Below are 17127 nucleotides of genomic sequence, written 5' to 3'. Positions count from 1 at the left end.
TAGAACAGAGTAACTTAGGGGGCATATTAGGACAAAGTCAGATTTCCCAGAATTGGGCACAATGCACCGAGAAGCCGGTGTGTGGGGACACAACCTTGGTCGGCCACATCCCATTCTTAGCTATTACTCACTGGATGGTGTGGTCATTTGTCCTTGGTCTTCTGACAGAAGGACAGAAGCCAGAGTTGGGGGGTGCTGGAGGGCAACACTGTGGGAGGTTGTTAAGAGAAGTGCAAGGACCCACAACGACTGTAATACAGATTTGTTTAGAGCCGGGGCATGGGCTAAATTTTCCCATAGGTCATCTTGATGTTTTCATTTTAGGACCAGGTCTCCCCAGTCAATAGACAATAAGTGTATAGTGATTTTTATAGTTGACTCTACAGTTATAATCTCACTTGTCCAAATGTAAAGATAATTGAAGCCGAGGTAAGTTTTGAACTTGAATGGTTTGGAGAACCCATTTTATTTGCTGAATAATGATCCATTTGAGGGTAGCTTTCCAAAGAACTCTAAGATAGCTGTATGAAGAAAAAACTCAGACCTCCCAAAAATTAAAAACATTTTTAATTTCAGTGGTCAGTGTAAGTGACCATTAAGTTGTCAGGGGAAAAATACTCTGGATGTTGTTTGACAAAATTGGATTTTATTGCCTTCAAACCTATGATCAACTCTCAAGACTTTCAATAAGTGGCCCAGGACGAAGCCGAGTTTCCTCTGTGTGAGAGGTCAGAGGGACAAGGTAAACAGGACTGTGGCTCAGCACTGAGCTGGCCCACTCCAGGCAAATAGAAATGAGGGCGGGGAGGCTCATTACTGTACAGGAAAAATTCTGCTGTCAGCCTGACAACCTCACCGTCTGCTGATACTCTCAGGCGAAGTCTCACTTTGCTAATTGGCTACCCTGAGAGTTCTCACCCCGTTTTCTTGGCAGAATTATAATAACTCCAAGGTGTAATGAGGGCTTGGAGTACCAGGGCTGCTGCCTCTTAAAAAAAATATTTTGTAAAACAGTCAGCAGGACACACCTTCCCAAACACCTTTAAACATAATGGCTAATGTGTTGGAGATAATATGCAAGATATCATCTATAGTATTGACCATTTCAAATTTTACTGGCTGTCAAAGATACAGAGATAGGAGTATCCTTTGTAACCTGTCTATATTAAGAAGACAAAACAAAAATTAAGTTGAATGGTGACTCCATTCTGTTTCCAGCAAAGTAGACCAAAGTCTGGAAACACTGGTGGGCCTTCAAACCACATACCAAGGGACAGTAAACCCAAATGCCTGCCCTCTCCAAGCCACACGAGAGGATGGAACTTTCCCTCGGGATGCTTCTCTGCAGACATTCATTTCACTGGAGGAGTCAGTTCCTTTCTCTCAATAACAGCACCAAGGAGGACCTTCACTAAACTCTTTCCCGGGCAAACAAGCAACTCTGCTTCACCAGACAGTGGCTGACGCATGCATTCTTCTATTTAGTGAACAAACATTAAAACATAGACACGCATCAGTCAGCTAGTGATATGGGATTCCTTTTATGGATTGGCTGCTAGAAGCTCCTATTGCTGGCCAAAAGCAAGTGGCTCCTTTATGCTTTGGCGATCCTGTCTTAGCCTTACAGTTCACATGGGCCACTTAGTCAGAAACCTCCTAGCTTCTCTGATCCTTTTGGCATTTGTAAATTCCACTAGATTAGTCTTTCTACCTTGATCCTCTCATTTTTTTTAAATAATTTTTTCTTATTATTTTATTTATTATTATTGTTATTGTTTTTTTTTTTTTTTGAGGTAGGGTCTCACTCTGGCTGACCTGGATTTCAGTATGTAGTCTCAGGGTGGCCTCAAACTCACAGTGATCCTCCTACCTCAGCCTCCCAAGTGCTGGGATCTAAAGGTGTGCACCACCACACCCAACTTTATTATTTTATTTTTCAGAGAGAGGAGAAACAGAAAGAGGGAGAGCGCGAGAGAGAGACAGGAGAGACAGAGAGAGAGAGAGAGAGAGAGAGAGAGAGAGAGAGAGAGAGAGAGAGGGAGAGAATGGGCACACCAGGACCTTTAAGCCACTGCAAATGAACTCCAGATGCATGTGCCCCCTTGTGTGCATGTGTGACATTGAATGCTTATGTCATTGTGTGTCTGGCTACGTGGGCCCTGGAGATTTGAACTTGCATTCTTAGGCCTTGCAGGCAAGCGCCTTAACCACTAAGCCATCTCTCCAGCCCCCTCTCACTTTTTGATTGCTGCTCTTCTGAATCATAGATCAATGCACCCTGTAAAATCCCTGCTGCCAACCTGAGGTGCTGATTCCTCCTGAGTGGTAGAACAGAGGCAGATGTTCTCTGGCAGGCTACAAGGACACTAATGCCAATAGTGATCATGAAATAAATATGGCCGAGATTCCTTAACGTAAAAAAATCTCAAATAAGAATGCTCCCAAATCTGACACTCTGAATGTTTGGTTCATGCACAGAATTATTAAACATATTGTATAAAATTATCTTCTGGCTATATAGAAGAGGTGCTTAGGATACAAAATGAATTCCATTTTTACACTTACGTTCTATTCTCAAGCTATTGTAGTATGCATATGCAAATATTCTAAAATCTGAAATCCTTTTGGCCCCACGTATTTTGGATAAGAGAAACTCAAGCTGTAGGAATAATAAAACTAAGTAAAAGATAATTATAATTATAGAAGTAAACATCTAACTCCTCTTAACTATGTGCTGGAGTTGTTTTACCTATTTTGTCTAATGTAATCATCTCCATAGGCTCTTAATAGGGACGTGATATTATTCCATAAGATTATATATAGTCCCATAACATTATTGTAAGGACTGAGGTCTGAGGTCTAGTTTCTTGCCTAAGGTAACAGCAGCAGATAATGCCAAAGCTGTAGTTCAGTGCAGCCAGTCTGATTCCCATGAGAGAAAGTGCATAATTCATCTTAGCCTCTGCCTCAGCACTAACTCAGTATTCTGCAATATTCCAGATAACACGGGGTAAGCAATGAATGAACACACCTGGGTAAAAACCAGCCATTCTTCAGCTGTGGGCTTCTGGTGATATTCAAAAGATTAAAAAATATTTTGTTAAACACTCAGCAGAACACACCCTTCCAACATCTCTGAACATAACAGCCGATCATGTTGGAGATAAAATATAATATTTACCACTAGCCGGGAGTGGTAGTGCACGCCTTTAATCCCAGCACTTGGGAGGCAGACGTAGGAGGATCACAGAGAGTTCGAGGCCGCCCTGAGATGACATAGCGAACTCCAGGTCAGCCTGAGCTAGACTGAAACCCTACCTCTGAAAACAAACAAACAAACAAACAAACAAAAATTTACCACTTAAAGCTTTACAGGCTCAAGGGTACAGAACTTGGAGATAGGAGTGCCCTTTGTAACTTGTCTATATTAAGAAGACAAAAAAATTAAGGTGAGCGGTGGCTCCATTCTGTTTCCGGCAAAGTCCACCAAGAACTTGGCTTTCTGCTATACCACGTATCAATGCAGTCTGTATGATGCAAGCTCACCGAATCCCAAGCCCTGGGATTTTCCTTGTGTGATAGTCCCGTGTTCATGTGAATTTATGATAGGCACCACCATTTCTCACTCTACTTTTTTTTTTTTTAAAGAAAAATCCATTCAATAGTCTAGAATGGGCATGCTGCTTTCTGGGTTAACCTTACTATATATACATATAAAAAACATATTCCCCCAAATCATTTATTTCTTTTTCTTGTAAACGAAGAGATGTTAGGAATTTAGGAATGCAGACACAGATGAAATTACAATGTCTTTCCAAATGCCAACAAAAATGCTTGAAGTCTGATGTGATTCCCTGTGGCATGAGTTTTTTTTTTTAATTTTTTTTTGTTCATTTTTATTTATTTATTTGAGAGAGAAAGAGGGGGGGGCAGAGAGAGAGAGACAGACAAAGAGACAGAGAGAGAGAGAGAGAGAGAGAAAGAGAGAGAGAGAATGGGCACACCAGGGCCTCCAGCCACTGCAAACAAACTCCAGACACGAGCGCCCCCTTGTGCATCTGGCTAACGTGGGTCCTGGGGAACCGAGCCTCGAACCGGGGTCCTCAGGCTTCACAGGCGAGCGCTTAACCGCTAAGCCATCTCTCCAGCCCTTTTGTTTTTTTTTTAAGCCTGTTGATTCATTTTCTTGGCAGATGGTGGTAGTTTCAATAACTAACGTTGCCTCTTGTTCTGTAGGCATTGCTGGGCAAGTGTCCATAGATGCCAATGGGGACCGGTACGGGGATTTCTCTGTGATTGCTATGACTGACAGTGAAGCGGGCACTCAGGAGGTAAGCACCTGTGACGTCTCCTCTAGTCTGTCCTTCCGCAAGTGCAAATTGAGGGTACGTTTGTCCTGGGTGGCCAAAGTGGCCTTTCCCATGAACACGAATTGAACATTTGGGCATTTCCACGTAGAGAGAGCGTCCTGTTGGTTGAGGGTGTCAGGTAGGATGTCAGGAGACGGTTCCATGTATATCTCAGTAGGGAAGTCTTACATTTCAAGCAGTCAAGAGTCATCCAGGAGTCCTAGGCAACAAGCACACCAGAGGGCAGAGGGGGGAGAAATAATCAAACTTCCTTGTCTTTTAAATTTCCAGATTTTTTTTTCCTGGTGTCTGTTACAGACTCTATATCTGTTTCATGTATTTCAAAAATTCTACATGTCATTTCAAAAGCTAGCAGAGTTTCAGCACAGCATCATGAAGAGCCAAGAGTGCCCTGGGCAGAAAGAGGAGTTTCTGTGACAATTGCTGACAGTGGGAACTCCCTGCTTCAGTTGGATATTCCTCATAGATATTATAATTTTATTGATTTCACATGAATGTTGCTCGGGCTATAGGAAACGAAACCAATATATTAAATATAAAGTGTTTCTGCTAAAACTTGTCCTTCAGCAGATAGTGCCACTTCTCCAATGTTCCCTTGGTGCTAATTATTCCTGTTGTCATTTTGAGCCCTGGCATATGAGACTTGCTGTTTCTTTCCTTTGCTGGTGTATGTGGCCTTTGCAATAGGGACCAAGGAGCAGGAGTCACCCTCCCTCTATTTCCTAAATAACTCTTCATGTTTGTCATCAAGCTTCCCCTTCTGGAGAAGGTGGGAAGTGACAGTTTGTCTTAGCTCACTGTGAGGTTACTGAAGGGATCAAACTGATGCCATGACAGGCTTCAGTTAGATGCCACTCTAACTAGGCCCAAGTTTCAGTTTCCCAGAGAGGCAGGCAGGACTTCTGGAAAGGGCCTGCCCTGACATGTGGCTCGGAAGGTAGGCACCCAGAGGCTGAGTCAGTTCCTGGACATGCCCAGACATGTCCCTTTTGTGCCTTCTGCCCCAACCAATCAGAGATGCACAACTGTAACTGCCGCTTGCCTAGCCAATCATTTTAAAGATTACCTGACCCGCCTAGAATTCCCCTAGACCTAGCCTGCCAAACCCTTAGGACCAATCAAAAGAATACAAGTACAGTTACTGTTCAAATTAGCCAATCATGTTAGAAAAGACTAAGCCTGCCAAAATTCCTCTAGCTGTGCTTGAAAGGAGCCTGAGAGCTCCTCTCAGGGTCACCATTTTGTATGAATGGTTGACCCCTGCATGCTGGCTGATTCTGCAGAATAAACACTCTTTGTTTTTGCATACTATTTGAGTCTGGGGTCTTTCTTCAGTGATTCTCGGACCCTTAGAGTTACAGTGTGTAAAGAAAGCACTTGTGCACAGTACATACCCATAATTGTCATATTGTAGGTGAGAATCTAGAGTTCTTTATGTTACAACCAGACATAGTCTTTGAGTGCCTGGTGGCATTCAGTCAGGAGAGAGGGGAGATGTCACATGTCACTTGGAGGCTACATCCTTGTGCCCAGGCAAAAGAGAGGTTAACCTGGCTGGGAAAACACTCCAGGATGTAGGCTCAGGTACTAATCCAATTTCAGTCATGGTAATCTGGGAACAGGATGACCCTGGAACTACACTCAGGATCTTACAGGTGCCTCTATAACTAGTCAAAATAGAATTCAGCCTGATAATGGGGGCCCAAAGGGGGAGAACTAACTAGAAAAGGATCCAACAGAAAGCCTCGTGAAGATACTCTGTAGTCTTCAGATGTATTCATCAGATGTGGTCTACGGTCTACGTGAGGTGAAGAGGCTCTATACCTGTGACCTGCTTAACCTGGACCTGTAGTGGCCTTGGTCCTCCTTCCCATGTTCCAAAGGGTAACAGGCTTCACATGAGGCTGATAGTATGAAAGAAGAGTGAGCAGACCCTGTTGAATGAGTGAGGGGAAGAAAACATGAATACTGGAATTATTGTTTCCTCAAGGAAATGCAAGATCCTCTCTCCCCACTAGGTAGTAGCAACTGATCAATACCCAGGGAGAGTGCTGGTGGGGTTTGGCCTCCAGAGTGGGCATGTTGAAGGTGGCACTGCCTTCATCATTGAATACCTTTCTGAGGCTGCCTGACCACTTCCTACCTTCTCCTGGCTCAGTATTGCCCACTTTGAGAGCCACGTTATGACTCCCAATCTTGATTTATCAAGTCCTCAGGGACATCTGCTCAGGGCGCACAGAGAGGGAGCCCTGTTTCCCATTTTCTTCTGAAACTTTTGCTGTCACTGTCTAGAGTGATATGGCGAAGGGTGGCCCTCTGGCTTCCTGTAAAGGTAGCCTGTTTAGATAGGCTGTGTTTTGGGGAATACCATGCAAAGTTATGAGCTTTCATATAAAAATTATTTATTTAGCAAGAGAGAGAAAATGGGCATGCCAGGGCCCGTAGCCACTGTAAAAGAACTCCATATGCATGCACCAGCTTGTGCATCTGGCTTCTGTGGGTTCTGGGGAAAAATAAAACCTGGGTCCTTCCTTAGATATCACAGGCAAGCAAGCACCTTAACTGCTAAGCCATCTGTAGTAGACAGCTTCAGGTTTGCTGAGGTGAACTTCCAGACTAGGCACAGTTATGGAGGAAGGGATTTATTGAAGTTTACAGATCCAGGGGAAGCTCCATAGTGGCAGAAGAAGCTGTCTGCTTTCACAGGCCCAAACACAGAGAGAAGCACAAGCCAAAAGTCAAAAGCCACACCGCACAGCACACTTCAGGAGCTCCAGTTAGGCCCACTTTGCATATCTTTAGATTGAAATCTGAAACCCATCACCACACCTTAAGATCCACCCAGTGACACTGCCTCCAGCCAAGTGGCTGCAAATACAAACTACAAACTAAGAAAACACTGAATATATTGGGGCCCTCTATTCAAACTACCACACCATCCCTCCAGCCCAACATAGGAGCTTTTTCTGCCTCCTTTGAAAGCAGATACGGTTGGCCTTTCCTTTTGTAAATCTTGGTTTTTGCTTTTCTCTAGGTTATTGGTGATTACTTTGGAAAAGAAGGTCGGTTCAAAATGCGGCCCAATGTCAAGTATCCGTGGGGTCCTTTCAAGCTGCGAATTGATGAGAGCAGAATCCTGGAGCATTCCAGCCACTCTCCTTGCAAATCATGTAAGCTCAGACACTGACTTTGCTGTGTTTCCTTGTTCCTTCGAGCCCAACGCCTGCTCTTCGCTAAGGCTCAGCTTGAAACCTCTCTATTTCTTTCCCTGATGCTGCCCACACCATGGGAACCATCGCACACTGGACTCTCCTCTTGTCTGGAGCTTCTAGATCTCCTTTTTCTTTTTTTTTTCCATTCTTCTCTTCCAAAATGATAGAAGCTTTCTCGTTGCTTTTATGGCTTTTTATATCTCCTACTCCAATAGTTATTGGAGGTTTTCACTTTTGGGGGAAAATCAAATATTAATTATTATATGGTCACTTTCACTTCTCCATCTCTTTTGGTAAGTCGTATTTTGACTTGGAAAGTTTGTAGTTATTCTCCAAATCCTCAGGATGAGACATCTGACAATTTACAAGTTGGCAAATAAGTATTAAATGTATTATTTATAAATAACTTTGGGATATAGAGAAGCAAGTGATGCTTCTTATAAGAAGCTTATGAGAAGGAAAAACTGTTCGTGATGGTTGTTTAGAGAGATCCCTTTATAAACTGGTGAAGGAGAACAAAGTGAGTCCCAGTCTTTCAAGCCAGTCAGTAATTTTAGGTCATTATGTCTCAGGATCATCTTTCCAATGATGAGGTACAACCCACATCCTCATAGGGAATAACAAAAATCCCACTGTGGAGGGTCCTCCGTGGAATGGGGGCAGGGAGGAGGGAAATGTTGGTACCAGCATATGATGTGTCTATACAAAGTAAATAATTAATAAAAAAATCTACAAAGAATGATGAGGTATTTATAACTATGCAGTTATTCTGATCAGGGATTGAAGGGGAAATACATTTAACAATATGGTCTTGGAGTTATTGAGTCTTGATTTGAAATTTCATCCTTGCCTCTTGCCAATTTTGTGACCCGAAGAGAGAGAGAGCCCTTTAACTTGCTAATCCTCTCTTTTGCATATGTAAAATGAGGAGTAGCTGAGATAATGCACCAAAGGCCCTGTTCTGAGCTCTTTGTGGTCAAGGGATTGTTTATGATCTTTGCTCACTCAGAATGATTGTTTCAAATTATCCATACCTTCACAAAGCTATATAGGACATTTGACATGGAACTCTCTGGGTTGGCTGCAAGAACATTTAAAAACAAAGTTCTCATCCAATGACATTTTCACCAAGTCCTCTAGCACTTTGAAATGTACTCTATCCATCCGTGAGGGTCAGACGGGCCAGGTTACTGCCATAGACCTTTCGTGTCTTTAAGTATAAACTTGAAAGTGCACGGGCGAGTGAAATCTTGTTCCGTTTTTACCAAATCCTTCTTAAATTAATCTCTCTCTGCCTCCTCCCCGCTCTTCCCCTCCCTCTCTAACAGTCTCAGATCTTGTTTTGTAGCAGCCTAGGCTTGTCCTTAAACTGGGCCACTTCAGTCTCAACCTCCCAGTGTTGGGGGGACAGGTGTTTGCCCATGCCCATCTTTGAACCTGTTTCTGTTCCCATTCTCCTCACTTTCTTGTCACAATGTGTTTTTCTAGTTTTTTTTTTTTTCTTTCTCGAAAGTTTTTCTTAAGCTTCATACTAGGAAAGAAAAAAAAAGTCCAGGATCTTCTGGAAAAATATTTCTTACAAAGGAAGGAAATTTTGGGCTGGAGAGATGGCTTAGTGGTTAAGCACTTGCCTGTGAAGCCTAAGGACCCAGGTTCGAGGCTCAATTCCCCAGGACCCATGTTAGCCAGATGCACAAGGGGGTGCACGTGTCTGGAGTTCGTTTGCAGTGGCTGAAGGCCCTGGTGCACCCATTTTCTCTCTCTCTCTCTGCCTCTTTCTCTGACACTTTCAAATAAGTAAATAAAAATAAACAAAAAATTAAAAAAAAAAAAACAAAGGAAGGAAATTTTATTTCAAGTAGTATGTTGAGACATCTCCCCGTGAACAACACTCAACGCCTTTCTGCTTATTTCTCAAAAGTGAACCCTGATTATGTTCTTCTTTCAAGCAGGTGGCCTAGAGGAATCAGCAGTGACGGGAATCGTTGTGGGAGCTTTACTAGGTGCTGGTTTGCTTATGGCCTTCTACTTTTTCAGGTAGGAACCATTGATAAAGTTAGCATTCACTCTCTCTCTCTCTCTTCTTTTTCTTTTTTTGAGGTAGGGTTTCACTCTATCTCAGGCTGACCTGGAATTCAATAGGTAATCTCAGAGTGACCTCAAACTCACAGCGATCCTCCTACCTCTGCCTCCCAAGTGCTGGGATTAAAGGTGTGCGCCACCACGCCCCGGCTTCTGTCTCTTTTTTACCTTGATCACTCATGCTTGCACAATGCTCTTGGGATTTGCCCACATCTTTCTCTTATCCAAGAAGCTGGTTCCCAGACTGAAGCCATTCTTTTGTGTGATCTTGGGTTTGGTGGTCAGCGGGTTAGCATAATGAATACTGGGGTTTCTATTGTATAATTCCTCCCAACTTCCTGACGGGGCGGAGAGTTGCTGGGATTCCTTTATTCACATATAATAAGAATTCCTTCTGCCTCCTAAATGTATATGTGGAGAGGCAATCTGGGCAAAGATTGAAATGGATTTCCAAGGCTTCCTCCAATTTAGAAATAGGTGTCTGCGTCCACCTGGAGCAGCCCAAAGAATCTCCCAGCTGTCTCTGCGCTCAGGCTGCAGTGAGCTCTGTATTTGCAGAACTCACATGCTTAGTTACCCTCGTGGCTCAGCCTCAGAGCTTGTAAAATTGTAATATCTACATGTATTCAAGGTCTTGTGTGTTCCATGCTTTTTTAAAAAAGCGTATTTCACTTATTTATTTATTTATTTGAGAGAGAGAAAGAGGCAGAGAGAGAGAGAGAGAGAGAGAGAGAGAGAGAGAGAGAGAGAGAGAGAGAGAAAGGGGTGTGCCAGGGTCTCCAGCCACTGCAAAGGAACTCCAGTCTCCTGCACCCCCTGTGCACCTGGCTTACGTGGGTCCTGGAGAGTCAAGCCGGGATCCTTTGGCTTTGCAGGCAAACACCTTAATGGCTAAGTCATCTCTCCAGCCCCTTGTCCCGTGTTTTGAGGGTGGTCCAGTCTTTTGTAATCTTTGGTAGCTGAATTTGTTTATTCGTAAGTCATCAGACCCAAGGTTTCCTCACTATTTTTTTTTTTTTTTTTGCAAGGAAATGTAGCTCTGGGTGTATGTGGCTCATTGTGGGAACAATTGTATTCCTGTTCCTTGGGTCACAGAACAGTTAATCTGATCTTTATCTGAAGCTCATATCCTGGGAGTCAGGCAGAGCTTTTGGGGCTGAATAGACAAGACTTAACCCACAAAGCACCCAGGGAAGAAGGGGAAGGCTTGTTCTGTGGCATTTCAGAAAGCATGCCAATGTTTCCTCCTTGAATGAGGACATAACGCCTTGGGGCACACTACTTTAATCTCTGACCAGGGTTTCATATTCTGTCTCTTCTCATCAATCAAACCAAACCCAGATGTCTTCTCCCCCCCCCCCCCAGGGCATTCTTTGTAAGAGAAACCATAGTATTTTATAGCAAAGCAAGGTTTTATTACTACATTTGCTTTCCTTTTACCCAGGAAGAAATACAGAATAACCATTGAGAGGCGAAACCAACATGAAGAAAATACCATTGGGAAACATCGAGAGTTAAGGGAAGATTCCATCAGATCCCATTTTTCGGTGGCTTAAAAGAAGCTTTTTTTTTTTTTTTTTCTGCTTGAGATTCCTTACGAGATAGATGGGAGGAAAGACATCAAATGGAGTACAAGGAGCATTCTTGAAGAGTTCATTCTTTTAAGCAGTTAGTTATTTCATTTTAAACTTTCTTTAGAAGCTCAGGAACTATTATTAATTGCCATCTGCATCTCAGCTTTCATCTCATGGCAAACATGTACAAGGATATAACATCACTGTTAGATATGCACACTGCTTGAAAAGCCTAGGATTAGATTTAGGTTTCCAACGTCTGCCGTCTCCGTATCCTGATGGCTTTGGGAGGTATTTCACGCAAGGATATAAAAAATGTGATTTTTTTTAAATGAAATGAAATGTTTTGTAGCTAGATAAGCCCATTTCTTTTGTTTTACAAGTAGAATATTCTTGGAAGGAACTGAACACCCAGTAGATGTTCAATGAGAAATTGAATACAAGTCAGTAATGAGAGTCTCCAGGTTGCAAATGCAATGCTACTCTCTCTGCATCTGGTGGAGGTTTGGGGCTGAATGCTCTGTCCAGTATCGACCTGCAGGCCGGCCATCGTATCTCAAGACAGGGTGTCCTTCAGTGTCTCATAGAAGCTACTCTGGAAAATTGTAAATATTAGTGAATTAGGAGGATTTATATAGGGGTAGCAAGTCTGAAATGTTTCTCTCTCTCTTTTGTTTTGATGTAAAAAGCCCCACTTCACACTAACCTTTTAAGCATTTTACTCTTGTATTTTGGTATTAGAAAATGAGTCTATTTTTTCATCTTTGAAAATAAATTTCACTTATATTTTAAAGTCATGAGTGAAGTGTGCAACAAACTCCTGGTGATGAAGGCCGCCTCTCTTCTCCCCTCCTTCCCCTCTTCTCTGGGCTGTGGTAAAATGCGAATTGCTGCTTTCATTGTACAAGTTCAGAGATATCAGATTACAGATTCTACAGCCAGGTTTTCTTTTTCACTCTTAATTATTTTAAGTGCTCGTTATTGTCCCTTCTAATTCTACCAGATGATGAGTTTTAAGATGGAGAGTAAAGTCAGTAGAATTCAGTGAAGTTTGTAAAGGAAGGCAGGCTGTCTCCTTCAGGAATGATTCAAGAGAGTGTGAAAAACTGAAAGTAAGCACAGACATGACAAATGTTAAGAAACACGTGCATGGAACTGATCCAAATTCAAGGTGATCATTTTGGGCAAAAGAAGACTTCTCCATATCTGCTACGTCCCCCTTTGGTCAACAGCCCTGAGCTCAGTAGCTGGCCACTATCCACGTTCCCTGACACGGGGCTGCTACAGACTTAAGGAGCTTGGGAAGGATGGACCAGTGTTTATGGTTCTGTGCACAGAGGTCAGAACCCCACGTTGGCTTATTGTTTGTGGAGAAAATGGTGAGGAAGGATGGGTGACCTGTTCAGTGAGGGTACCATCTTGCACTTATGCCACGATGATCTTTTCTCAGTAACATTTTGGGCATCTAAAGCACGCTTGTAAAAATGATCTCCATATGTATACAAATGGGAAAACCCAGCGAACTCACACAATTTCTTGGTGGCCACGGAGGTCGTAGTTCACACAGGTTAACTGTGGGAGCAGCTGAGTGAACATGGAATGTTCTGGAAGTTGTTCTGTGAGGGCTTCCCTGGAGAGGACTTCATCCCTTACTCTGACTAGGAGCACAGTGAATGGATGACTTCTATGTGAGGTGTGCTTTCCTGCTGCTGTTCAGGAAGTGGAGTGCCAGCCACCAAAAACAAGTGGCTATGGACAATGGAAATAATTACATTCTATTCTGCATGCTGGATGCAAAGTGAAAAGTGATGGATTGAAAAAAAAATAGAAAAAAAGGCAAGAAAGGTAAACCCCAAATTCTAACGTAGGAGAGGTTTGAGAAGTAAAACTCAGGACAGCAGTGTTTTCTGGTTGGGAACTCCCCAAAGTCAAAACAAAATGGAAGGATCACAAAATCATTTCAGTTACCCAAACCAGAGAACTGACTTCTCTCTTGTTTTTGTTTTTGATGATGTTTCCCATCTGTTTTAGAGATAATCATTTTCTACTATCTTGTGTTTGTGAAAAACAGCCTTTGTGCTTACTATCGGGGAGAAAGGCCATCTACCTGGTTCTGGTCTTTGAGTTGAAACATGTGTAACCTTTCTAGATTTTATGTAGCAGCTCATTATTCATGTCAATATTATTAGAACAAATGTCTTATTTCACTTGAGATAGAGTAATAATTCTAAATTTAATATCACACCCTTAGATAAGATCTGAAAAGAATAAGTAGGAATTTAGTATCTTAAAAGTGGTAGGACAAATTGTAAGGTTTCTGGTATATAGATATATTTCTCTTTCAATTTTTAAGCAATTTTATTATTCTTAGAATCAATTGCATATTTTCATGTCTCCTATGTACTTTTTTTTTCTTTCTTGAAATCTTCATATGAGTTACTAGAATTCCATTAAATGTTGAAAACTCTGTTAAGCTGGGAAGCCTTTGCTAATACTATAGATGTTTGGCTGGGTTAAGACCTCTTGAGACTGTGGGAGTTAAATTCCTATTTGTTAAGCAACATCTTTGACAGCTAGTCATTCACACTCTGCCAGTAGCTACATGTTATGTAGTAAAATAAATAGGACATTTGTTCTGAAGCCATACCTTAAAGTTTCATCTTGAAACCCAATGCATCTAAATTTCTGAAAGGATGTTTTGTCAGTGTTTTGTCATTTACTCAGATAGAAGTTCATATTGGTACACGTATACACAGTTTGGTGTTGGAAGTAAACACAGGCTTATAGTCTTCATTGATTATCTTAGATTCTGAGAGAGACAGTGAGGAACTTAAAAGAAAAGCATTCTCTATAGAGTCTGTATTTCCTGCCAACAGGACCATAGGTTTTACATCACAAGCTCTCTGAAGAGCTATCAGCTTGTCTATGTGGTTTCACAGGCATTAAGACAGTTCTTTACATTTGAGAAGCCATATTTAATGGAGGGAGAGGAGAAACATAGAAAGAGAACAAACCCTGCCTTCTCTCTCCTCTCCCATGAGTCCAAAGGCCTTTGCTTTGAAATGCCAAGTCACTTCTGCCCATATTCCCTGTATCTTTGCTAACACATATGTAACCTTTGTTACTTTCATTTTGATTGAGACTGATTTCAGGGGCAGTGGGAGATGAAAATCAAATTCGCAAACAGAAACAATGGGATGTGAAACAGGTTCTAGTGTCGTGGCCACCTTCTTGAAGTGACCTTACACTGGTTATTTCTGGAAGCCTTTTTAGGAGACATTAGAAGAATATTAGGACACTAGTGTTAAGGGAGTGTTAAACTGGAAGGAACAAATGCTATGTTTCTTGTGACACAAAGACTTCAGACCCCAAATAGCTGAAACCTAAAGGCATTAGATGCCACTTGAAATTTGGCCCCTCTACTTACATGTCATGGGTTTTGTTTAGTTACAGCCTGTGGTTCAGGACTTCATAAGGAAGCTGGTAATGAGCTGACCTTCTTTCTTGTTCTGTGGGAAAAACAAAACGAACTGTCTAGAAACCCAGGTCATGTTTTAGGAACACTGAGGAAGTGAGGAACTGAAGAATAACCAGTGATTTAGTCCTTCCTCGACAACCAGATTCAGCAAGAAGCTTGAGACATGCCCCTGTAAGAAGACTGAGGAGCTTGACCCAAAAGAAACAGAAGAGCGTAGCTTTGCAGCCTTCACTGTCCCTACCAGCGATTCACCTACCTTCCAACATCCATCCTGGTCCTTAGGGTGTGTCAGCATTTTCCCCATGCAGATGGGAACTTGTGGGTTCCACACTTCCTTTGAGAAGAAAATGACAAAATAGCGTGGTATGTGAAGAGAGCTCAGTACAATGATCTGACCACACATGCCTTGTAGTGTGTATCTGTGCCAGCTATCCTGTCTTTGGTTCTCAGTATGAAGATGTCACAATGTCCCTTGCAGGTGTGGCCTACAGCTAGACCGTAGGATTAAAATAGCTTTCGAAAGGTGCTACGTCGGAGTTTGTTCAAATTTCTCATTAACCACTTGTGTTAATTCAGACCAAAGGCAAAGCATTTGAAACCTGCTGATGTTAATGCTCAGGTTGTTAAGCTACTCCAAATACAATGCAAGGGTTTCCATGGGAGCCAAGTTACAGAGGTAGAAAGCCATCAGGGGTCAAGTGTGTGCTGGTTCCTGGTGGAGCGATCCAAACAAGCCAAACTAAGAATCAGCAAAACGGCTGCATGGCTTTGATTTGTGTTTAAAGACCCAAATTTCTATGTGGAAGGAACAACGTGCCCATTTACCAAGTGCACATCATTATAAAGGCCAACAAGTTTTTGTTTTTTTTTACTTTGCCGGGAGAACAAAGCTGTCATGGTATACAATTATTACTAAACAGAGATGGTAAAGGAAAGGGAAAATGTGAATTTTTGAAATGGGGGGTATTTTATTGTTTAATGTCAACAGCTAAAAAAAAGTCAACGTGGCCTATCATATAAAACAGTAATGACGTGCCCTCAACAGCCCAGAGAGGCTGTGGATTTGTAGACCGTTGTGTTGGGTCTCAGGAATTAAGGTTTTGCGCCCCGTGTGTAACTGAAACCAGGAGGACACGGGCTAGCCATCGCGGAAAGTCAACGCTGTAGCGCACATCTTCTGGGCTTATTCATTTAAATACAGGGTTACCAAGCAACACAAACCCACCATGAAGCTGGTAGAAAAGACACAGCCGCACTAGCTACTACAGTTCATCCTTCTAATGTAAGTCGAGCTCTCTGCATATAATGTGATTTAATTTATTGTTGTTCTGTGTTGGAAATAAGAATTAGTAACTGTGGATATAACCTTGTTTTGTGTAATATACATTATTTCTGGTGCAAACTGGCCATTTAAACCACCTACTTCATTTGGTGTTTGGAAATAAATGTGTATGTATTCTTGTAAATGTTTCTATTAAACAAGAATGCCATATACTCCGAGTATAGCAATGCGTTCTCATTAAAAATATATACCCCACAGAAGCTTTCTCTTGTTTCTAATTCAACCAACACAGGCTACCTATGTCCACATTGCTTGAGGATTTTCTGTGTCTGTGGGAGTAGTTAAATAAAAGATTAGTTAGTATATATGATGGAGTTATAACATTTGAATGACACCCATGAATGGACTCAAACAGTTTTGCCAAATGAAGCAAAGTTAAAAAAAATCACTTTTTATTAGCATACAAAAATTACCTTTCGTGATATTATATTTCAAAGAACTTTTTTCGCTCTTGTTTTTCTCCCCCTTTTCCTGCCCTTCTCTCCCCATTTTTGCCCTTCCCTTCATAGCTTCCTTTCTGTTGCGGCAGTACTTGTTTTTTGTTGTTCCCTCCCTTCTTGAGCACCTCTTGTTCCTCTCTCATGGTATCTTACCTTGATTCATCACATCCCCTTATTTACTTATATACAGACATTAAAAGTTAGGATTCTGAGCATGGGGCTATCATCCACAATGAGCTTTTGATCAGAGAGACCTACAAGGTTTCCTAAAAAACAGACAGATTTCTGTCAGAGTACTTGATGACCCACCAAAGGTTAGTGGTAAGACCCTACTGCTGAAGACACCATATGCATTTGACACGTAAAATGGAATGGCATGGCTGGAAGCTAGAAGAGTGTCAGTCCCCAGACAGTCAGCGCGTCTGGTGCCAGAAGGTGCTACATGGGTGACTGGGGGACATGACCAATATCTGTCCAAGAAACTCATGGTCTAACCTACTTAGCAGCAAATAACCTGTTGTGATGCCCACACAAGTGCAATAGTGGCACACAGCCATGGTGGGGAACCAACTGCTCTTGATTTGGCTAACTGAGCCCCTCAGTGGTATGAGACCCATAGCTGGAGCTGG

At 42.2% G+C, this 17127-nt stretch overlaps 1 protein-coding gene across 2 annotated transcripts in view; it reads left to right on the top strand.

Moving 5' to 3' along the window:
- The window catches only part of Npr3 (natriuretic peptide receptor 3), a 76027-nt gene extending 59772 nt beyond the window's left edge, over positions 1 to 16255 (top strand). For both annotated transcript variants that reach the window (XM_045133151.1, XM_045133150.1), the window contains exons 5-8: positions 4237 to 4331; positions 7405 to 7540; positions 9532 to 9619; positions 11109 to 16255. In XM_045133151.1, the coding sequence (XP_044989086.1) occupies positions 4237 to 4331; positions 7405 to 7540; positions 9532 to 9619; positions 11109 to 11220 (431 nt within the window). In that variant the 3' untranslated portion in view covers positions 11221 to 16255. The remainder of the gene's footprint in view (positions 1 to 4236; positions 4332 to 7404; positions 7541 to 9531; positions 9620 to 11108) is intronic.
- The last annotated feature ends 872 nt before the right edge of the window (positions 16256 to 17127 follow it).

This window comes from Jaculus jaculus, chromosome 13, assembly GCF_020740685.1.
Source record: "Jaculus jaculus isolate mJacJac1 chromosome 13, mJacJac1.mat.Y.cur, whole genome shotgun sequence".
NCBI classification, from domain to species: Eukaryota; Metazoa; Chordata; class Mammalia; order Rodentia; family Dipodidae; genus Jaculus; species Jaculus jaculus.
This window is presented reverse-complemented; position numbering and strand designations above follow the sequence as displayed.